Here is a 24,214-nt window from a genome sequence, read left to right as displayed (position 1 = left end):
GCGTGTGGATGGTTTCCAAAAATATTAGGAGTGCTTTGTGGGACATTCAGCTTTATTAACAAGGCCTTTGGTTATTGTTCCTAACCCGGCAGATTTTGCACTTAGGTATCGAGTATGGAGCCCACAGCCCAGCTCGTCCTGGAGGTCCATATGTGGTGTGCTAGCTGAAGGCTCATTGGATTAAAGCCTCTCAGGTGTCCCTGCCTCCCTGAAGTATGCCTGGGTTAGCGTCTACCCTCTCAGCATTTCCCTGTGCGTGCTCATCCTCGGAATCACTGCTGGACTCATCACGTGCAGCCGCAGCCAACATCCCCCCTTTTCAGTGCAAGATTGTGGAGAGCGCAGTACGCAACCACTATCACCAACACACGGCCTGGAGGTACTGGAGTGCACCCCCTGAGCGGTCCAGGCATCGGAAGTGCATCTTTAGAAGACTGATGGTTCTCTCCACCACAGCCCATGTGGAGGCGTGGCCCCTACTGTAACGCTGCTCAGCTTCTGTTCTTGGATAGCGGAGAGGCGTCATGAGCAACCTTCTGAGGGGGTAGCCCTTGTCACCCAGCAGCCATTCATCAAGCTGGGCTGGAGCACTGAAGAGCCCTGGCACCTGGGAGTGTCTGGGGATGTAGGCATCGTGGGAGCTGCCTGGGTACCTTGCACAGACTTGTAGAATCTGCATCCTGTGATCACACACTATCTGCACGTTCATGGAGTGGAAGCTCTTCCTGTTGCCGAAGGCACCGGGCTCACCTGCTGGCGCCTTGATGGCCACATGTGTGCAGTCTATTGGACCCTGGACGCAGGGGAAGCCAGCAATGGCTGCAAAGCCTCTGGCACGCTGTCTGCCTTGCCTGGTCCCAACGGATGTGGATGAAGATTAATGTACGCCTGAACAGAGTGTCTGTGACCTGCTTGATACAAATGTGGACAGCTGATTGAGAGACACCGCAAAGATCACTCACCGACCCCTGGAAGGAGCCAGAGGCATAGAAGGTGAGGGCAGCTGTGACCTTCAGAGCCACTCACATGGGGTGTCCACCCACACAGTTAGGGGAGATCTCAGGGCCAATCATCTGACAGATATAGTTGACTGTCTCCCTTGAGAGACAGAGCCTCCTTCGGCACTGCACCTCAGACATATTGAGGTAGCTGCTTCGCCGCCTGTAAACCCTGGCAGCAGGATAGTGGCGTCTTCTGCGGCCCCTTCTGCCTTGGACTACCTCTTGGCCCTGTGCCCCTTGTGCCTGCATCTGTCCTCAAAAAGGTGGCTCCCCTGGAGGCTGAATGTGCACTCCTGGCCTCCTCCCCTTTCTAGCCCTCCCTTCCTCCTCAGAGGAGGTGCCTCCAGTGGAGAGTTCAACTCCCATTCCCAGGCTATGGGAAGGCTCCTGAAACCTGCAGGCCTAGAAAAGATCCCTCATCTGCAGAGTGCTAACCTGAGGGTTGAGTCCAGACAAAGCAGCTGGTATGCGTTTTGAAGTATTGCAGATCACATAGGCAAGTATCAGTAACTTTGAAAAATCAATACTTGAGAGAGCACAGTCATGACCACACTGAACCCTCTTATCCCGCCCGTGGATTAGGTTTATACAAATGTGTCCTACCCGCCTGCCCGTTGCGCCGGTGCGCTGACCCGAAGATCACACGGGTGTCGAAATCTCGGTGTCGATTGGTGAGTCCAGGGCCTTAAGTGGCCCATTAATTAATGGCGGGCGCGCAGTGGATACCATCACGCACCCGCCCAACGGAATATTGAGATGGCGCGCGGTGACGTTGGGACGCCCGCCCGACGTCACCGAGCATCATTTTACACGCAGATGTGTGGGGCCCGCCCCCACATGCCAACGGGAAAACTCTGCCCCGGGGGGAAAATCTCCTGCAAACTTCCAAACATGAGTATTTAAAAGTAGGTTTTTTTTAAGAAATGCACAGAGACAAACATACTAAATACAAAAACATGAGAAGGGTTGTATATTATTAATTTAGCCTAAAGCAGTTGTTACAAACTATACCACAAAGGGAATGTAATCCTATGAAAAGACTAACATACACTGGAAAGTACAAAGTAAGAGGTGGCCATTAAACCCATAAACCTGTCCCTTTCACAAACTATGCTGTACTATTTCGGTTCCATTCAACTCATAAAATGTTATGCGGAAAACTTACTTAAAGTTTCTGCCAGTGCATTTCCCCTACCCCCACACTCACCTAAGTTTCACAAATCAAAACTCCAAACACTTGTGGAACTTTGCTTCCTACTTTATACATATACCAATTGACTGTCTTTGTGTGCAATATGACACATTTTCAAGATCATCTCTGCAGGCTCCAAAGCTGCTCATTTTCATTTCGATCATATTATCCTGCCCGTGGATGAGGTTTATACAAATGTGTCCTACCCGCCTGCCCGTTGCGCTGACCCGGAGATTACACGGGTGTCAAAATATCGGCGTCGATTGGTGAGTCCAGGGCCTTACGTGTACGTCGCTGTATATGAGCTCATGTTTCACGCTGAAGGGGATTCCCCTTTACAGCAGTTAACCACAAGCTCGAGTATAACCATTTTAATCGATCCCTTTTTGGCGTGCTTTTTCATCCATGCTATATCAATTCTCTCAAGCTGCTGGCTGTACAGTATGGGCTGAAGACATAAAGGAGTGGAACAGTGAAACGCCAGTGATAATATGCATAGAAATTGGGTGCAATAGCTGTCATAGATTTGCCAGAGGGTGTAAATATAATGTAAAGAAAGCATACAGCATGGAAACTACAGAAATATGAAATTTTTCAGAAACCTATTAAAACTTAAAGATTATTTTCCACCCTTGGAGCTATAAAAGTTTACGGCAAAGAGGCCATTTAGTCCATTATGTCTTGTTTGTTACTAGAGCTAGCCCAAACTGATATCACTTCCCTCTCCTCACCTCATTATCCTGTATCTTTCTCTGCTTCAAATGTTTACCCAATTTTCCCTTGCACAAGGAGGTCTCAGATTTATGCATCTATTCCCTTGTATTCTTCTGTGTGTCTGTGCTTGGAAATTATTTACATTGCTTTCCAATATGTTACTATTTTCCTTTGCCACTTTTAAATCACCTTACATAACACATAATTTCCAGTTTCTCTTCGTCAAAAAGACAGGTAAGCAGCATGTTACCAGGCCTTAGCCAATGCCGCTCTGAACCTTAAATTCTGTAACAGCGACGTGGGTTGCTTTACCCCGATGAGAAAACACATAATCTGCTTCCCACGTTTTCTCCTCCACATAACGCCACCAACAGAGGTCAGGGAACTCAGCATAAATGAAACTGCAGATATCAACTTCTATATTTTAAAGAATATTAATTTTTCCCATTTCCTATTTTGATCACACTACTCAGCAAATTTGTTTAAATGCCTGTGTGTCATTCTACACTATAATTAATCTGTTTATTTTGATGTAGTAATCACCACATTAAAATAGCTCAAGCAAGAATTTAACACAAACGTATTAAGTGATGCACAAGGAATTAAGCATCAGTGTTTTCGTATTCAAATCAGCACAGGAGTTAGAAGGGTCATGAAGACTCGAAACGTTAACTGATTTCTTCTCCACCGATGCTGCCAGACCTGCTGAGTTTTTCCAGGTGATTCTGCTTTTGTTTTAGAAAGGTACGTTGGCTTAAATTGGGTTTTTTTTTAAATTAAGCATTGAGTGATTTTTAAAAATTGTACAGCATTAGTTAAAATGTAGATCAATTGGGTCTGAAAGTATGGGATAGTGGAAAAGCACAGTGAACATTAACTCATTTCAATGCCGCTGATGTTGAATTGGATGGTGGGGAGATTACACTGTAAGTTACGTTAGTTTCCCTAAAAAGAGAGAGAAAGATCAGAGAGAAAGCTGTCCTGGATTGCTCTCATTCAATTCCCCTCAGAACAGCAGTGCCAGAGGTTTGGGCACAGGTGCTCACCTTCTGTACACTGTTAGCTAAACATAGAATAGAATTGTTACAGCACAGAAGGAGGCTATTTGGTCCATCATGTCTGTGCCAGCTCCCTCAATCAAAAGCAAATCAGCCAGACCCCTCCCCAGCCCTTTCACCAAAGCCCTGCAATTTCTCTCTCCTTAGGTGTTTATCCAATTCTGTTTTGAATCTGCCTCCACCATACTCTCAGGGAGTGCATTCAAGATTCTAAACACTGACTGCGTACAAATATCCATGTATCATTGTTGGTTTTTTCGCCATTTATCTTATATTGGGTCCTTTGTTTCTTCTGCCATTGGGAACATTTTCCCTCCATCTACTCTGTCCAGATCCCTCATGATTTTGAACAACTCTATCAAATCTCCTCTTCTCTAAGAAGAACATCCCAGCTTCTAAAATCTACCTATGTAATTGAAGCCCCTAATCCCTGGAGCCATTTTCGTACTTCTTTTCTGCACACTTTCTAAAGCCTTCACATCCTTCCTCAAGTGCGGTTCTCAGAATTGGACACAACACTCCAGTGTTATATAAAGGTTCATCACAACTTCCTTGTTTTTGTACATCTCGCCTTTATTTACAAAGCTCAGGATTCCATATACCTTTCTCAACCTGTCCTGCCACCTTAAAAGATTGTGTACAGATACTCCCAGGTCTCTCTGTCCCCGCATCCCCTTTAGAATTGCACCTTTTATTTTATATTGCCTCTCCTTGTTCTTCCTACCAAAATGTATCAATTCACAGAGAGAAAAGATAGGCAGCCTATCCTCATTTTTAAAAATCATTAATTAATCATCGAATTATTCATCTAAAGTGTCAGCTGGGAATAAATGGTATCCCCTTTTGTTTTGGAGTCAAAAGGTTGTTGGTTTATGCTTCATTCCAGGACTAAAGCACATTAAACCTGCCATTTGAATGCTGTCCCATGGAAATACTGAATTGTATGATGTGCAATCTCACAGGTGAGACAAGAAGGCCTCGTCTGCCTTCTCAAGTGGACACAGGTTTGGCTGGCACTAGTTGAAGAACAGGTGAGTTTTTCATTGTCCTGATTAGCATTTATCCCTCAACCCACAATATCAAAAGAACAGATTACCTGGTCACGTATCGAAATGCTGCTTAATTGGACAAGTTGGGAAGAATTTAATGCCCACATCCCAGGAGAGGCCTGGGAGGCAGAAGTGGGGGGGGTTGGGGATAGGTGTATATAATCAGGTGGAAAGGTGTGGGGTGGAGAGCCCATCGCCTTCCAAGCTCCCCCTCCCTGATTAAATCAGGGGAAGAGAAGGTTGAGTTCAGCCTTCCTGCCCCTAGGACTATTGAGAGCCACTTAAGGGCCTCATCCCATTGTCGCTGGCATTTTACCAGCAGTGAGAGAGAGCCCATGCCACATGGGGAGGGGGGGGGGGGTGCTCCTCATTGGGCATCCTGTGCCCCACTGAGGACCCTCCCAATTGCAAGGCCTACTTTGCAAAACAGCTCCAGAATGACAGCCCTGCCCCTCACTGGGGTCTGCCAAATGTCTCTGGCAAGCCCGCTGAATTTACCTTTTTCTCAGGCCTCTATCACTGCAGCCTCAGCTGTTGCCACAGTTCCTAGTGGCACTGTTGGAAGTGAAGCTAGCCATCTGATTGGTCAGCACCTCTTGGAGGCAGATCCTTTGCCATTAAAGGCTTGAGAACACCAGCAGTAGGCAGCTGGCTGCTTGTAAGGTATTTAATCCTGTTGGGACTCCCAGAAATGGCCATGGCAAGGTTGCCACTGGTTTTCTGTCCAGTGAATGAGGCCACCACCATGGCCATTAAATTCAGCTCATTGTGTGAAAATTGGTAACAATGATGGCCTTCAAAGTACAGTGAAGTCCTGCCATTCACAGGGGTTACGTTCCCAAAGGGTGAAATCACGAATGGCAGACATACTTTATAATGGGAGTGAATTAGATAGGTTCCAGCCATCCTTAAATTTGAATGTCAATTGGGTTTTTTCTCTCTCACTGAGAGACTTTCATGTACTGAAGGCACCAGCTGATCCTTTCACCTTTAAACATGATTCTCTCTCCGATCCAGTTCCCCTCTTCCCTTCCTCCTTATTTATTTTCTTGTTTGCTTTTTCATGACAGAAAACCAAACGCAAAAATCATGGTCTGAGGCCTGAGCCAATTCCTTTCACTCCACCATTACAGGAGAGAGATGATAAAGCGGGGTTTATAGGACTAGACCTCTCTCTCTCCAAGTTATTGACAACATCATATTGCTGTCCAGTATGGAGACAGCTCACTGTCTATAATACCAACATTTAACCCCTTTACTCCTCCTCTCAACCTTTAACCTTGGTCAAATTCCGGGATCCCATTCATCGATGGCCCTTTTAAAGCCCCTCTCTCTCTTTAATGAGTGCTCTCTTCTCCCCGCCTGGCTCAGGGTGACGTTGGGTGAGAGAAGGTGTATGTTTAAAAAGTTGCTGCTTGTTGTTCTGTTGCTGGTTGTTGTTGTGCAAGTGACAGTCAGGAGAATTGAAGTTGCTGCTGCTGCTGGCCCCCCCTCTCTCCCTCTCACACACACACACTCCCTTTCTTTCTTGTTTGGACAGGGGCAAGAAGCTGCCACTACAACAGGGACCTTCATTGGTTGCCAGGCCCAAGAGCCGAGAGCAACCAAGGAGACAGACTGCAACAACTGGGAGAAACATACACTGTTTAACTAATCTTCTCTCGCTAATAAAAACATCTCTATATAAATGTGTGCACATATACAGCTAAACTGTATCTCCCATGTTGGTGTTACGGACACGCACACACACACACGCACGCAGAACTGACTTGTTACAAGAGCTCATTGTTTTTAGTTTGCTTAAATCGTGGATAGGCAAAGATTTGGGGCTGCAATGGGCGATCATGTGAATAAGGATTTTTGCATGGGTAAATGATATCATGAAAGAAGAAGTCGTGAGCTGCAGAACTTTACTGCAATTAATTGGTTGTGAAGCACTTTGGGACATCCTGAGGATGCAAAAGGTGCTATAGAAATGCAAGTTCTTTCTATTTTAATAACATTTCTGGACTAACTGATTTAGTAATTGCATAATTCCTGTATTTTAATTATTAAATATCGGAGTCTAAAAATGAGTTTTTATATTTTGGTTTGCTCAGCCTCTCCAGGAGTATTACAGCTCTTTAAAATTAAGCTTTGCATTCTATGCAGAGAAATACTTCTATTTAATTTTTATATATTTCTTCAAATTGATTATATCTAAGGAGAACGTTACAAGACTCCTCTCCTGGTGTTCAGCTTTTTTACATAACAGCGCGTGTCCGTAACACCAACATGGGAGATACAGTTTAGCTGTGTATGTGCACACATTTATATAGAGATGTTTTTATTAGCGAGAGAAGATTAGTTAAACAGTGTATGTTTCTCCCAGTTGTTGCAGTCTGTCTCCTTGGTTGCTCTCGGCTCTTGGGCCTGGCAACCAATGAAGGTCCCTGTTGTAGTGGCAGCTTCTTGCCCCTGTCCAAACAAGAAAGAGTTATAGCATTAAGAGGCTGATTCTGCATCCTATATTGAAAGTGAAGCTTTATAAAAGTCACCCTTCTACTGTTTAGATTGCAAATAAACCTGGCTGAAGTATGATCTACTGTCCACTTTTTAAGTAGTATCAATTCATTAACTCATTTAAGTTACAGTTACCTCCAGTTTTATGCTTGTGACATACATGCAATGTGCATCAAGAATCTATGTTCAGAAGTAGTCCATTATCTTGCACATTTTTTCAAATTGATAAACAACATGTGATCTTTCTCACGTTAAGTGGGTTGCATTAGTAATTACATTTACATTACGTGCCAGAGGAATTACTGCGTGACCAGCCATGACACTATCCAGATGAAGTATGCTGTTGATATCTGGTGCCAAGTTGGAGAGGTTCTGAAGAAAGGTCCTTGGCATTGTCTCTACCAATTAGAGTCAACTTAGCCAACCAATCAACACTCTCTTTTCATACAGTATAAATTGTTGTTTCCCCCTATTATTGGTATTTTTGCGAAGTGTCCTGATGAGTGCAAGATGAAAAGCTTTGACATGTATCTTTTTTCAGCAATACTAAAGGTCCTTGACCTGAAGCGTTAACTCTGCTTCACTCTCCACAGATGCTTCAAGACCTGCTAACTATTTCCAGCAATTTCTGTTTTTATCTATTATTGAAGAGGTTAGATTTTGGATGACATTATTTTTAAAGTAATATGTTATGTGGTTAAGTAAGAGTCAGGCCAATCCACATTGTGACATTATAAGCTGCAAAATTTATGCTAAGTCTCACTAACTGGCAAGGTAGTTATAAAACAACTCTCATCAACTTGCAGTGAACTTATGAATGGACCCTCAAAGCTTCTCTGATAGCTTAGTGGATGATTGAAACATCCCGTATGTTACTAAATCAAACACACCAGCAATGTTTAAAGTCAGATTCTTTGTAAGATTCAGCTATTAGATTTAGAAATACTGTATATCAGGGTAATCTTGTGGGAAGCTGAATGGGTAGACTATTCAATGGTAAATATCTACCCACTGCGTTTCTATGATTTGTACTGAATAAATTGATTCCAGTTGGGATGGCTCTAGCAGTGCTAGGATTGCCTCAATGTTTCAGACTAGAGATGGGGAGAAAACAAAAATCTCCATGCCTTTAAGTGACATACATCAAGATTTAATAATTGCTTTATTATCTGCAAATTCCTGGTAAGAGTGTCTAGGACAAAAGGACATACCTTTAGAATTAGAGCCATGCATTCAGCAGAAAAGTTAGGAAACATTTCTTTAGGGAAAGGATGCTGGAAGTGTGGAACCACAAAAAAGCTGGTCAGTTAATAATTTTACCTCTGCGATTGATAGACTTTTACTAGCCAAGGATATAAAAGGATATAGAAACAATGCAGGTGGATAAGGCTAGAATGGTCTCGAGGGGCTAAATGGCCTCACCCTGTTACTCTGTTCCTATGACAAATTGTGACTCCCTAGCAAAAATGCATGTCCATTAATGATGGATGAGGAACTGGACTTGGTTCACATGAGAATCCCCTAGGATCAAATAGCCTGCTGATCCTCACTGGGTGGTGTTGTACATGCAGAATAGTCATTTGGATGAGGTGGTAAAGGCTAGATGTCACACTGCCTTTGGACATGGAGAAGAAAATTGGAAAAGGAAAAAGAATGGCTGCTCACTTACCCGTACTCTGATGACATTGACTTCCACAGCCAATAACATACCATACAATATGGCCAATAGTGCTGCAATACAGAACCGGAGTTGGCTCAGTCCAATTCCATGCTCACAAAACTTGGCAAATTTGACAGTTTTTGTAACGAAAGCTAAAGTCCAGTAGACCAACAAAGCTGCAAAACAAACACACAGGTAACTGATAGCAACATCTTATTAAACTGTAAAAAAATGCAAACAAACTTGTAATTCCCCAGTTATAACAATTAACATTTTTTGTACAGCAGAGTTCATAATTCAAGTCTTGTGTCTATGAAAACAATAAATTTTAAACAAAAGCCTTTAAGTAACATATATCAAGATTTAATAATGGCTTTGATATCTGCAGATTTGTGCTGTTAAATTGTTAACTTTTTAATCTATGTTTTAATCTGTGTTTAAGAAGCTCCCAAATAGAAACATAAGAACAGGAGTAGGCCATTTGGTCCATCAAAGCCTCGTTACCCTTACCCTCTTTCTTAGCTGATGCATTTTGCTGATCTTTTTAATCCAAATCCTTTCTCCATAATTAATCTTATTTTCCATTCATGGTTTGCATCCATGCCCTCTCATGAGAAAAAAAAATTGCCAGATTTACTTTTAGAATGTTTTAGTGTTTTATTTTAAAAATTATATAAAATGCAAAAATTATCCTTGATCTGAAAAATAGAATGTGTTATGTCTTCCAATGACAGAATTTGAAATAACCACAATTTTTGGACTCAAAATGCTGGAACTTCATCGAGTATATTTCTTACAGCTCTCAATATAGCTGGTGGACTGATACATTGAGCTCCGCACCTGCAGTAAATGTGGCACCCTGGATGTACATTCTAATAACAATTAGTTCCTAGCTCTTTACAATTAATGTAACAGAAGAGTTGTTCTTTGGCATGTACCGTTCCAAACTCCTCCATTGTATTAAACACACCAAATCAGTTCATCCCCTTAACTTTGACATCTTTGGGGAATATGACCAAAAATTAGCCATAAATACAATAGAATCAAATCCTTAACAGTTGATGAAGGGCATTGAATTGTGCACAGAGATTTCATTGGCAATGCGCATGCAGTCAGTAACTCTTCAAACTCTTAGGGCGTTGGCACTGTTATACAGATTTTTGAATGCACCCAAAAGTCTTGATTGAAAAGAAATGCATTTCAATGACAATCGTTCTCTTTAGCCACATTTTCCTCAAAGTTCCTCGTTGTTCCTAAACTGTTTTACCCAGGAAACCATATTCACTGCGTTACATGCTTTCTGGCTCTTAATGCACATCATGTGTGCTACTGAATAGGCAGATTTTTGTCAGGGAGACGGGAATCAGGCGTCAGTGAAGTTCCCAACTCCACAAACCACAAGGAGCCCCGCCCCACCCCGCTATATTTTTGCTTCGTGGAGGCGGGGCGGGATGGAGTCAGGCCTGCATCTCTGGAGACATCTGAGACTATCAGCAAAAGCAGGCTGACCAGATGGCCTCAGTATGAATGTTTTGTTGAATTCCAAGAATGGCTAATGCACTTAGATGTCAGCAAGCAATGTATATACAGCTGCAGAGGGGAGGGAAGGCTTTGTTTGATTGGCATGTCTATTACCTTGAAATAACCTGTTGTTTCTTTGAAGATTTTTTTGAACTGCCTGTGTGTTTATTTACAGAAGATCAAGAGGTGTGAAGTGAAGAAAAGCTTCTGACATTGATAATGAGAATGACAGTGATTGACAGCTTTATAAGAAGGTAAAAGGGCCAATGTACTTCAATGGGAATGTTGAAAGGCTGTTTTTTTTTGGTTGATGACTCGAGACTAGAGTTCCCTCATGGTTTGTGACTCCTCTGAGACGCTGTGAATGTTGCAGAAGGGGCTCAAATCCACCAAAAGTGTAAGCGTAGGGGATGTCTGAACTGACTAACCCTGTAATCGAGCAGGAAAGGGCAGGAGTACTTTGTGCTGGCTTATCCTGTGCTGGTGAAACTTGCTGGAAATGGGAATGGGAGCAGAAATCCCAGAATCAGGTCCTGCCCGCCATTTGTATATGGCTTCTGTGTTGACCTGACTTGGCAAAAATCTGGGCCAATATCACTGATGGCTGTTTTCTGTTATTCTGCTGATCCTTTATAGGCAACTGCAGTACGAGTGTAGCACTGAATCTGATGCTCATTCTAATTAAAATATTGTGTGTTGCAACTCCATTCTGAATCAAATTATCTGCCACAAAAGATAAGCACTCAGAGCCTTTCTACAATGCTAGTTTTGAATAATTGTTGGGAAGGCACTGTACATGCAAGGGATGAACCTTAAAAAAATTGCACAAGTCTTATTTAAGGACCAATTTTGATGGAATTACAAACTAAGCAACACTAATGTGTAAATTCAGCACTATAACACTTCCAATCAGTAATTCTGCAGGAACTGATGACACGTTAAATATGTACTACATTAGGCTCCCAAATAATTGCCTCCTAACTCATGAATAAAATTGGAATTTATTACAACGGAAATAATTTCCATCTTTTTACAAAGTCCATAGTTAAACTTTTAAATGCACTTTTACAACTGGTTTCTAATTCCTATTTTGCCTCTGGCACTGATTATTGCAGAGATGACATGCCAGTATGAGACAGCGAAAATTAGGAAGCCCAGAGCTGGGACCACAGTATTTTCACCCTAATGTTCTGACATAACTTTGCAAGAAGTGAACCAGTCCTCAGATAATTATCCCTATTAAATCAAATGAATACCTGCAGTAATTCACAATAATAATATTTTTATTCCTTTCCTTCCTTGAATGAAAGCATTATAAAACTAGTCCAGCTAAACATAATTCTACTTATCATTTCTAAACATTTTTTTTGTCCTGAGTGGACCTAAATTTAACTTTTAACAGTCAAAAGCTAAGTTTAAAAATGACTCAATAGCCATAACTGGATATAATTGCCTGTCTCATAATACTAGAGTTTCAAGAATTCAAATTAAATTCATACTGCACAGAATGTCAAGAGAATGTGCAAAACCAGTAGTTTATAATAGGAAAGCCTCTTCAGGCTTCCTCAATAACTTAGTGATCAAGCACGCTGTATAATATAGTACTACATCATAAAGACAATGGTTGGATTTTTAACTGGGCCACGTGCTTGAGCAAGATAAAGCATGGAGAACCTGGACATTTCTGCAGCATGTTTGTCAAAGACTTGTTAATCCAATCACTGCATAGGCATCTAACTTCTGGTATTTCTGACCAATTAGCTCAAGCGGGCATGATGCTGACCTGTATAAATCTGTTTCAGTTGAACCATTTAATGAGACACTGCGAAGATGAAAGTTGAAGAATTGTCCAGGTACTTCAACAACGGAAGAAACTGCAGAAATGGGTTCCCAATGTGGCAACGTGCATCTCCCTTCACAGATGTCTTCCTAGAGCTGATGTAGCAGTTTGTAAGAGACTTCTGGAAGATTCTCTTCCCTGCCAATGGAAAGAAGAAGCCTGCCCTAGAGAACTCAAAGGTGTGGCTGCAGATTGCAGGGGAGATTAACAGCAGGAGTGTGGTGCCATGCTCCTGGATGCAGTGCCAGAAGGGTTTTAATTACCTACTCAGGTCAGAAAAGGTGATAGGGCAGGATTTTCCCCCCATCGGGGACAAAGTTGAAGGGCGGGCGCGCATAGGCGCGTTTCTGATCGGTGCCTCTGATTGGGGGCGTGGCACCATTTTACGTGGGTGGGTCAATTAAGGGCCGCCCAGTGTGACATCTGCACAGAAGCGCTGTGCGCTCCCTGTACGGGTGGGGGATTCCCAAAATCGAGAGTGTGCTATTTCACGCATGTGCATGAAACAGCACACTCATCTCCCTGAGGCTAAGTGCTGCCTCAGGGAGATCGGCTCTAAATGTAAAAAAGCTAAAAATAGAAAAATAAAATTCCCTAACATGTCCCCTCATGTGACACTGTCACATGAGTTGGGACATGTCCATAATTTTTACAAAAACTTTTATTAAAATTTTTTAAAAACCCGTGGATGAGGTTTCATGCTTTTTCTAATTCCCGCTGGGGCTCCTGGCTGCCCGCAAACCTTAAGGTTGGACGGGCAGGTCCACTAATTAGTTTAATTACTCTGTCAATAGCCTCAACTGAATTTGCTGCGCCCCCGCCTACCGGAAAATTTAAATGGGGCACGGTGACGACAGGAGTTCTGCCCGATGTCACCGCACGTCATTTTAGGCGTCAGCAAGTGGGGTTGGGGCCTGCTCGCCAATGGGAAAATCCTGCCTATAGTGTAAGAACATAAGAAATAGGAGCCTGCTTTGCCATTCAATAAGATCATGACTGATCTGATTGTAGCCTCAACTCCACCTTCCTGTCTGTTCCCCATGACCCTTGACTCCCATGTAATTCAAAAATCTGTCTATCTTAGCCTTGAAGATATTGAATGGCTCAGCCTCCACAACTACCTGGGGTATGGAGTTCCAAAGATTCGTGACTCTCAGGGAGGAATTCTTTCTCATCTCAGACTTAAATGGGAGACCCTTCATTCTGAACCTATGCCCCCTGCTTCTAGATTCTGACATGATGGAAAAACATCCTCTCAGCGTCTACCCTGTCATGCCCCCTTATAATCTTACATATTTCATAAGGATTTGGTGGCCAGGAGGGAAGTGACAAAGGTGGGTGTAACACCTTGGGGGACTGCCCCCGATGTGCACAGAGCACCATTCCCAACCCCCTCCCCCCCACACCACCACGAGACATGGGGGACATTGGGCTGTGGTGGGGTTGGGGAGGGAGGAGGGCTGAGACACGGGGGAACGAGACATGGGGGACATTGGGCTATGGTGGGGTTGGGGAGGGAGGAGGAACGAGACATGGGAGACAATGGGCTGTGGTGGGGTTGGGGAGGGAGGAGGACCGAGACACGGGGACAATGGGCTATTGGTGGGGTTGTGGGGGAAGGGGAAAATGGCAGGCAGAGGGGAGACTGGGGGTGGGGAAGCTGGAGCCCAACTTGGAAAACTGGAACGGAGACACAGAAGGGGGTAGATGGGAATTGAACTGTATAAATGGGAGGGGATGCATGCAGACTCTGGAATAAGAGGGCTGGGGGAGAGGGGTGTGGGGGGCGGCGCGGCGCGGGTTGCGTTACTGTGGCACAAGAGGGATGTATTGCACAGAGACTCATGGAGTGGTGGCAGGGACACTGTGCTGTCATCAGTAAAGAAGGAATGGGAGAGCTCATTGAAAGACAGTCATAGTCCTTGGTCTGGGACCAAGAGGTAGGGGTGAGAGTTTAAAGGCAGTCCTGGGGCTCTGTGGGCCATGCTATAGGGTTATGCATGTCACACATGTCATAGTCCTGCTCCAGGGAGGGGGAACACCTGTGTGCTCAACTGGGATAAGGCGCAGCTTGGTGTGCAGGGTGCGGTCCTGGTCTTACAGTCAGTGGCCATGGGGTTGTCTAGCTTGATACTGGGCTGCAGATGGGATGGTCATGGTTAGGGGAGGCATCTGCAGCCTGTAAATGGGGAAAACATAATAAAGTGGGGGATATTCAAAGCTCTCCTGAGGTGGGGGGTGTGGGTGGGGGTGCTTCTTTGTATGTGACTGTGCACACAGCCTCGAGGTAGGGGGAGGTGAAGTCCACATGGGGCATGGGGATATCAACAGGGATAGTTTCAGGTAGAGGGCTGGAATATCCACTACAATTACAATGGGATTCAAGATTATTGGAGGCTGGGGAATAACCAGAAAGAGCTTTACCTGCACATCGTGAGGTTCCGGGAAGATTGAAGGGATCACTGACAGGGAGAGGGTTGAAGCTGGTCTCGAAATAAAAATGCAGCACCACCATCTTGAAAGCCCAAAATTATTGCACAGTTTGAAATTGAAACTGGAAAAGAATCTGCACAAGAGGGGTCTGTGGCAGTGTTGGGGGAGCCCAGGGCTGGACCAAGGGGCCCTTTCAGGGGCCACCCTCAAACTCCTTAGGGTCTCAACGTTGAAACAGAGTCAGAGCTGAGAGAAAAGAGGAAGACTTCCTTGAGAAGGTGCAATTGGAGCCATTGGATTTTGTTGCACTTTAACGAGAGGCTGCAGGAGTCATAGGCTGCACAATACAGCTACTCCATTTGAGCATTAGCAGAGAGGTATGTGAGAATGGAAAATGCAGGCAACCGAAATGGAAGCGCAGCTGCTGAATATCTGTGAGATCAGCAATTAAAACCTCTAATGTGTGTTCTCCAGCTGGCATGGTTAACAGGCCAAAGGGTATCCATTCATTGTTGAAGTGCAAGTTGAGAAGTTGGGCTTGATCAGCAAACCACATCATAAATTGCAGAAATGCCTTTGGTGAGGTGCACATTTCAAGAAAGCATCCAAACCTCTTCCAACCTCTGTGGAATTCAGATGTCAAGTATCAGGGTTGGCATCATGGTCACCTAGATCTGTGAGTGTGTGCCTCAGCTACAAGACTGTATCAGCAAACAGCTAGCAGTGCAGACGGAGCTCTAGGGCATGACAGTGGCTTTCTGTTTGCGAGTTGGATGTCTACTATATTTGCCCAGTATTCATTAATCTGTTGGATCTATCCGTCCCCAGGGAGGAGGAGGATTGAATAATGGAGCCTGTGCTCAATGCTGCCTTCTTGGTGGCAGTGATCTGATTGAGAAGGAGGGTCCACATCTAATCCAGCTTCGAGAGGAGGCCCGGCCTCAGGTCAATGGTTCAGGGGAGCCCCAGAAACACCCAAGAGGATGAGGCGGTTAGACCTCTATCCCATGGAGGCAACTCGCACGACCAAGGGTCTACTGAAGAAGACTTTCCTATCTGGAGATGAGCAAAAGACAATGCCGCACCTGTCTGCACTTGTCAAGAGATGTGGTGGATCACATCTGCCATGTTCTGCGGTAGGATCTAATGCCCCAAAGACTGGCACGACATCCCCTGCCAATGACCCTGAAGGTCATTGCCGCACTCAATTTTTTGGTCTGCAGATCGTTCCAGGGATACACAGGGGACCTACGCGGCATTTCACAGTCCTCCACACATAAATGTATAAATGAGATGACAGATGCCCTCTAGTAAGTAAGGCTCATCTTTAAGTAAAGTTCACACTTGAAGCTAGCCAGGCTCCTAGGTTTCTGGGGTTTGCTGCTATCTCAGGCTTCCCTAGAGTTCAGGGTGCAATCGATTGTACACATGTGGCATTGAGAGCTCCATGGCACCAGCTCCTGATGTTCATTAACAGGAAAGGGTTCCACTCCATCAACACTCAACTGGTGTGCCATCATCAGAAGCACGTCATGCACTTTTGTGCCAGGTACCCTGGAAGTTACCATGACTCAAACAGCCTGAGTCACTCCCAGGTGCCTCATATATTCAAAGGGCCTCAGTGAAAACAGGGATGGCTGCTTGGGAATAAGAGGTACTCGCTCAAACAATGCTTCATGACACCTGTGCTTTGTCCTCTGAGTCACTTGGAGAAGAGATGCAATGTGGCGAATAAGTTGGTCCACCATCTAGCAGACCATTGGCATCCTTAAGATGTGCTTCCGATGATTGAACTGCTCAGGTACGGCTCTGCAGTACTCTTCAACAGAAGATGTCCCCAATCATCGTGATCTGTTGTGCCCTTCACAACCAAGCGCTTCAAAGGGGGGATCCCTTCCCAGAGGGAGGCATTAAGGCTGAGAGCTCCTCGGGTGATGAAGAACAGCAAGGGCAGCAACTTGAATTGGGAGATGAGGGTCTGCTTCCACGTGAAGATGCCATCGAAGAAGCACAATGTGGAAGATGTACCAATGCCACACAGCTAGTCACAAGATTCCAAGAGGGGTAAGGTACAGGCTTCTGTCCCTTGGTGCCATGCTAGTGCACTGAAAGGCCTTTACCAGAAGTAACATCGAGAACAAGTTTAGCATTCGGAATTGCGCCTTCAACCTTTATGATTCACCAGGCCCCGATCATTGGAAAGATGAGTGGCGGACCCTGTATCTTTGTGCTCTGGGAAGTGAAAGTCGATACAAGCATGGACATTGAGCAAAAGATGGCTGATAATGTAAAGTGGCGTAAAGTTCTGAAAAATTCCTGTGTGGATTAAACTGACAGACTGAGAGAACATGGAATGTCGCACCTGAAAAGTTGCCAGGGTCTTCTTCAAGTAGAGACACTTGAAAGGGAGTCTTCCTCTTTTCTCTCAGCTCTGACTCTATTTCAATGTTGAGACTCTAAGCAGTTTGAGGGTGGCCCCTGAAAGGGCCCCTTGGTCCAGCCCTGAGCTCCCCCAACACTGCCTCAGACCCCTCCTGTGCAGATTCTTTTCCATGGAATGTCGCACCTGAAAAGTTGCCAGGGGCTTCTTCAAGTAGAGACACTTGAAAGGGAGATAGGAAAGATGCAAAGGGCTGAACTTTAATCTCCTGTGGTTGCAGAGACAAAAGACTGATTACCATGTCTCAGCGGTCATCTAAAATCCATCTTCTGTTGATTTATATCTCAGAATGTGTAAAATGGTTGGAGATGAACGAAAACATGTGCAAGACATGTTTTTTTTTTCCCTTACAGGAATACACACGGGAAGATGGGTTAAACTAGCTGCAGAGCAGTGCAGTGTGTGCTAGTGTGCTGTGAGAGTGACAGCACAAGAAGACCAACTAGTCACCCCTGCAGTTGCAGGCAAAGTCTCTCTCTCTCGCTCGCTCCCTCCCTCTCTGTTGCTAGAGGTGAGGCTCAGTGGAAGCCACAATCAAAAAGGAAACAGAACAGCTTCTTCACTATCCTACAGAGCCAAGTGTCTCCAAACCAACTGCAAAACTGCCAAAGTCAGCTCTACCGGAATCACCCAACTTAACGGCCACAATGTACCACCATCTATGCATCACAGACAAGCCAAAGATTGATTTGTATATTTTTAAAAACTTTTATTTGGGGCTGAATTTTCTGGTTGGCGGGTGGAGCTGGAGTGGGCACGGGCAGTGCGGACCCGATCGCTGCTCACGATCGGGTCCGCGCCGCCATTTTACGCAGGCGGGCCAATTAAGGCCTGCCCAGCGTACTTCACAACATCCGTGAACAGGGATGCACTTTGTCATTGTCTCCACGGTAACTGATCCAATGTCCTTGTTCTTCCTTTCAGCATTATCAGAGCAGGGCCGGTAGGAGGAGCAGCAGAGGCCCCCTCTCACACCTGAGGGCCCTGAAGTCTCGGACTCACCAGCATCACACCATCTCTGCGAGGCAGGCACCAGTGCAGATACTCGGTGGGAAGTCAAACAACGGCTAGCGTCCCATGGCACAGTGGTGAGGGCACTTCACAGTCACTGGAGGAGCTGGCAGAGACAGAGAGTGTCCATGGTGCCAGCAGTCTGAGGACTTCAGGGGACCAAGCACATGCTTAGTTGGTGCCTGATAATGTGACTCTGGAATCGTCCACGGCGCAGCAGAGGCAGGAAATGCGGCCAGGTGTGAGGGAGTATCTTGGGGAGATACATGAGGCTATGCTTGGCTTGGTCTCTGTGGTGGAGGAGTCCACGCAGACGATCGCCGAAGCAATGAACCACATATCCGAGCGCCATATGTCCTCCATGAAGAGAGTGGTGAATCTCATGGAGAGGCTCCTCCAGGAGACCCATCAGGGCTTCCTGGGGATGCGCTCTAACCAGCAAGCCCTCACATCAGCATTGACCTCAGCTGGTGAGTTCCAGTGTGGAAAATGGTCTAGGCATCAAGTTTCCCAGCTCAGTGCCCATCCATCCATGGTGAGCAGGGAGTTCCGAAGCGACATCATGTAGGTGCAGCAGCTGCCTGGCGTCTCTGTGGGCTCCTCTCAGGGCGCTCCGGATGAGGGCGGCACCCCCTCCATCCCTCTTCCATTGACCGTAGCATCCGGTGAGGCTGCGATGACTGGGGAGATGCCAGCTGTGGAACTGGCAGCTCCCTCACAGGCAGGGCCAGCACAGTCTCCATGCGCCAGAGGATGACCACCAAGGTTATCGAGGCCAACAGGACAGCAGAGTGAGCAGGCTGTCTCAGATGCCACTCCGAGCGATGCGGCAGCACCAAGACATAGCACCTGGAAACGAAAGCATAAGGCACATTAGGCACACCATGGGTTTTTCACTGGTGCTTTTGTGTTGGCCCAAGATGAGGTCCTTATGATTTGTTCTGATTTGTAACACTGTTGTCTTTTTTTTTTGCATAACTTTGTTTGCTTGACATATTAAATTCAGATATGTGACCATGGCTGAGGTTGCCTCTTTTCTTCTGCATGTGGATGGTTTCCAAAAATGTAATGAGTGCTTTGTTGGGCATTCAGCTTTATTAACAAGGCCCTTAGTTACTGTTCCTAACCTGGAAGATTTTGCACTTAAGCATCAAGTATGGAGATTACATCCCAGGCTTGTCCTGGAGGTCCATCTGTGGTGTGCTAGCTGAAGGTTCGTTGGATTAAAGCTCCCAGGTGTCCCTGCCTCCCTGCAGTATGCCCGGGTCAGCGTCTACCCCCTCAGCAATTCTCTGTGCTTGCTCATCCTCAGACTCACTGCTGGGCTCATCGTGTGCAGCCGTAGCCACTGCGTCGACGTCTTCATCGTCCACAGCATCCCCCCTTTCCAGCGCAAGATTGTGGAGAGCGCAGCATGCAACCACTATCACCAACACACAATCTGGGGGGTACTGGAGTGTGCCCCCTGAGCGGCCCAGGCTTTGGAAGCGCATCTTGAGAAGACCGATGGCTCTCTCCACCACAGCCCTTGTGGAGGCGTGGCTTCTATTGTACCGCTGCTCAGCTTCTGTTCTTGGATGGACGAAAGGTGTCATGAGCCACCTTCTGAGGGGATAGCCCTTGTCACCCAGCAGCCAACCATCAAGCCAGACCGGAGCACTGAAGAGCCCCGACACCTGGGAGTGACTGAGGATGTAGGCATTGTGGGAGCTGCCTGGGTACCTTGCACAGACTTGTAGAATCTGCATCCTGTGATCACACACTATCTGCACGTTCATGGAGTGGAAGCCCTTCCTATGGACGAAGGCACCAGGCTCACCTGCTGGCGCCTTGATGGCCACATTTGTGCAGTCTATTGCACCCTGGACGCGGGGGAAGCCAGCAATTGCCACGAAGCCTCTGGCTCGCTGTGTCTGGCTTGCCTGGTCCCAACGGAAGTGAATGAAGGTCAATGCACGCCTGATCAGAGCATCTGTAACCTGCTTGACACAAGTGTGGACAGCTCATTGGGAGACACCACAAAGATCATTCAACGACCCCCGGATTGAGCCAGAGGCATAGAGGTTGAGGGTAGTTGTGACCTTCGGGGCCACTGGCATGGGGTGTCTACCCACAGTGGAGATCTCAGGCCCAATCATCTGACAGATATAGTTGACTGCCTCCCTTGAGAGACGGAGCCTCCTTCGGCACTGCACCTCGGACATATTGAGGTAGCTGCTTCGCCGCCTGTAAACCCTGGCAGCAGGATAGTGGCGTCTTCTGCGACCCCGTCCGCCTTGGGTTACCTCTTGGCCCTGTGCCTCTTGTGCCTGTCCTCCCAAAGGTGGCTCCCCTGGAGGCTGAATGTGCACTCCTGGCTTCCTCCCCCTTCTAGCCCTCCCTTCCTCCTCAGAGGAGAAGCCTCCAGTGGAGAGTTCAGCTCCCATTCCCAGGCTATGGGAAGGCTTCCTGAAACCTGTAGGCCCAAAAAAGATTCCTCACTGCAGAGTGCTGACCTGAAGGTTAAGAGTCCAAACGAAGCAGCTGGTATGCGTTTTGAAGTACTGCAGATCACACAGGCAAGTTTCAATAACTTTGAAAAATAAATACTTGACAGTGCACACTCGCGACCCCAGTGAGCTCTCTTATCCCGCCCGTGGATGAGGTTTATACAAGTGTCTCCTACCCGCCTGTCCGTTGCGCCAACCCAAGGATTGCACGGGCGCCGAAAAATCGGCATCGATTGGTGAGTCAAGGGCCTTAAGTGGCCCGTTAATTAATGGCGGGCGCCCATCGGACTTCATCGTGTGCCCGCCCAACGAACTATCGCGATCATGCGCGGTGACATCGGGATGCTCATCCGACATCACCGCGCGTCATTTTACATGCAGATGTCTATGGGCCCGCTGCCGCACGCCAAAGGGAAAATTCTGCCCTTGGATTCTTAACTTCTCATTTCTGATCTGTGTGTATGTTTGTTGCATTTTTATTATTTTTCTCAGGTTTGACTCAAGAAAGCCTTGTTAAATTGGCTCCTTCTAAAAGATAATGCACTTGGACTACAAAAAGGTATCCATGGGGGAAGGGATCCCTTTTAAATTAACCTTGTTGCTACCAACTGAGAGGGTTGAATAAAGAAGGGGAGTCAGCTCATTCCTTCTCACCCAGGAGCATAACAAAATTAGGGTCCCATTCGGGATGTTAATAAATTGGGGGACCTCCCCCGGGGACCCAAGAGGGGGAGACATTGCTCGACCTGTTTCTTGGGAATGAGGTGGGCCAAGTGGATCAAATATCAGTAGGACAACTTTTAGGGGGCAGTGGTGATCATTGTATCATAAGGTTTAGGTTGGCAATGGAAAAGAACAAGGAACAATCTAGAGTAAGAATAATTAACTGGGTGAAAGCCAGCTTCACTGGGGTAAGAATGGATCTGGGTCGAGTAAATTGGAATCAAAGGTTGGCAGGAAAAAAGTAGCTGAAAAATGAGCTACTGCAAAGAAGAGATAGTTTGGGCACATTGAAGGTATCTTCCTTTGAAGGGGAAAGGTAGGGCAAACAAATCCTGAGCTCCCCGGTTGACAAAAGAGATAATTAGGATGAAGAAGGAAAAATATGCTTATCTCAGATGTCAGGTGGATAGTACAATGGAGAACCAGGCTGAATATAGAAGGTTCACAGGGGAAGTGAAAAGCAAATAAGGGAAGAAAAGAGTAAGCATGAAAAGAGACACGCAGCTAACATAAAAGGGAATCCCAAAATCTTCCCTAGATATCTAAATAATAAAATGGTGGTAAAAGGGGGAGTAGGGATGATTAAGGACCAAAAAGGGGATTTACACACAGAGGCAGGGGGCATGGCTGAGGAGCTAAATGAATATTTTGCATCTGTCTTTACCAAGGAAGAGGTGGCTACCCAGGCCACAGTGAAAGAGGAGGTAATTAATACACTAAGATTTAAAATTGAAAAGGGGGAGATATTAGATAGGTTGGTTATACTTAAAGTTGATGAAGCACCACAGCCAGATGAGTTGCACCCACAGATACTGAGGGAAGTGAAAATGGAAATTGCGGAGGCACTGACCATAATTTTCCAGTCTTCCTTGGGCTCAGGGGTGGCGTCAGAGAACTGGAGAATTGCACATGTTACATTCTTGTTAAAAAATGGGTGTAAAGGTAAGTCCAGCAACTAACAACTACAGGCCAGTCAGTTTAGCTTCAGTGGTGGGGAAACTTCTAGAAACAATAATTTGGGACAAAATTAATAGTCACTTGGACAAATGTGGGTTAATTAAAGAAAGCTAACATGGGTTTGTTCAGGGAAAATCATGTTTAACTAACTTGCTGGAGATTTTTGAAGAGGTAACAGTTGATGAGGGCAGTGCTGTTGATGTGATGTACATGGACTTCAAAAAGATATTTGATGCAGTACCACACAACAGATTTGTGAGCAAAGTTATAGTTCATGGAATAAAAAGGCAAGTAACAACATGGATATGAAATCAGCTGAGTGACAGGAAACAGAGAGTTGTGCTTGATCGATGTTTTTCAGGCTGGAGGATGGTTTGTAGTGGAGTTCCCCAGGAGTCAGTGTTGGTACTCTTGCTCTTCCTGATATATGTTAATGACCTAGACCTTGGCATACAGGGCACAATTTCAAAGTTTGTGGATGATACGAAACTTGAAAGCATTGTGAATTGTGAAAAGGATAGTGTAGAACTTCAAAAGGACATCGACAAGTTGGAATGGGTGGACGAATGGCAGATGAAGTTCAATGCAGAGAAATATGAAGTGATTAATTTTGGTAGGAAGAACGTGGAGAGACAATATAAAATGAAGGATACAGTTCTAAAGGTGTTGCAGGAACAGAGGGACCTGGATGTAATCGTCATAAGTCATTGATGGTGGAAGGACAGGTTGAGGGAGTGTTTAATAAAGCAGAGAGTATCCTAAGCTTTATTAATAGAGGCATAGAGTACAAGAGCAAGGAGGTTATGGTTAATTTGTATAAGACGCCAGCTCGGCCTCAGCTGCAGTATTGAGTCCAGTTCTGGTGGCGCACTTTAGGAAAGATGTGAAGGCATTGGAGAGAGTGCAGAAAAGATTCATGAAAATGGTTCCAAGGACAAGGAACAGTTATGAAGAGAAGGCTGAAAAGTGATTTGATAGAGGTATTCAAAGTCATGAGGGGTCTAGTCAGAGTAGATAAGGAGAAACATTTTCCATTCTTGAAGGATCAAGAATGAGAGGGCACAGATTTAAAGTAATTGGCAAAAGAAGCAAAAGCGACATAAGGGAAAATGTTTTCATGCAGCGAGTGGTCTGGAATGCACTGATTGAGAGTGTGATAGAGGCAGGTTCAATCAAGGCATTCAAAAGGGAATTCAACTGTTATCTGTAAAGGAAGAGTGTGCAGGGTTACCGGAAGAAGGTGGGAGAATGGCACTAGGTGAATCACTCATTTGTAGAGCTGGTGCAGATATGATGGGCCAAATGGCCTCCTTCTGTGCTGTAACAATTCTGTGACTTTCTAAATGTTCTCCATTTTTAGTAATAGATTCCAGCATTTTCCAAATGACAGATGTTAGGCTCACTGGCCTATATTTCCTCCTTTCTGTCTCTCGCCTTTCTTGATTAGGGGCATTACATTTGTGGCTTTCTGTTAGGACTTTCCTCAGAATCTAGTGAATTTTGGAAAATTACAACTAATGCATCCACTATCTCTGCAGCCACTTCCTTTAAGACCCAAGGATGCAGGCCATCAGATCCAGGGGACTTGTCAGCCATTAGTCCCATTAGTTTGCCTAGTACTTTT

General features: G+C 45.5%; 1 protein-coding gene across 4 annotated transcripts in view; it reads right to left on the bottom strand.

Annotated features, from left to right (window-relative positions):
- Nucleotides 1-24,214, bottom strand: part of abcc8 (ATP-binding cassette, sub-family C (CFTR/MRP), member 8) — a 291,828-nt gene that overhangs the window by 246,719 nt on the left and 20,895 nt on the right. For all 4 annotated transcript variants that reach the window (XM_078549123.1, XM_078549126.1, XM_078549124.1 and 1 more), the window contains exon 5: nt 9,186-9,352. In XM_078549123.1, the coding sequence (XP_078405249.1) occupies nt 9,186-9,352 (167 nt within the window). The remainder of the gene's footprint in view (nt 1-9,185; nt 9,353-24,214) is intronic.

The sequence above is a fragment of the Cetorhinus maximus genome, chromosome 9 (genome assembly GCF_964194155.1).
Source record: "Cetorhinus maximus chromosome 9, sCetMax3.hap1.1, whole genome shotgun sequence".
Classification (NCBI taxonomy): Eukaryota; Metazoa; Chordata; class Chondrichthyes; order Lamniformes; family Cetorhinidae; genus Cetorhinus; species Cetorhinus maximus.
The sequence above is the reverse complement of the archived record's forward strand: the minus strand, read 5'-3'. Positions and strand labels throughout refer to the sequence as shown.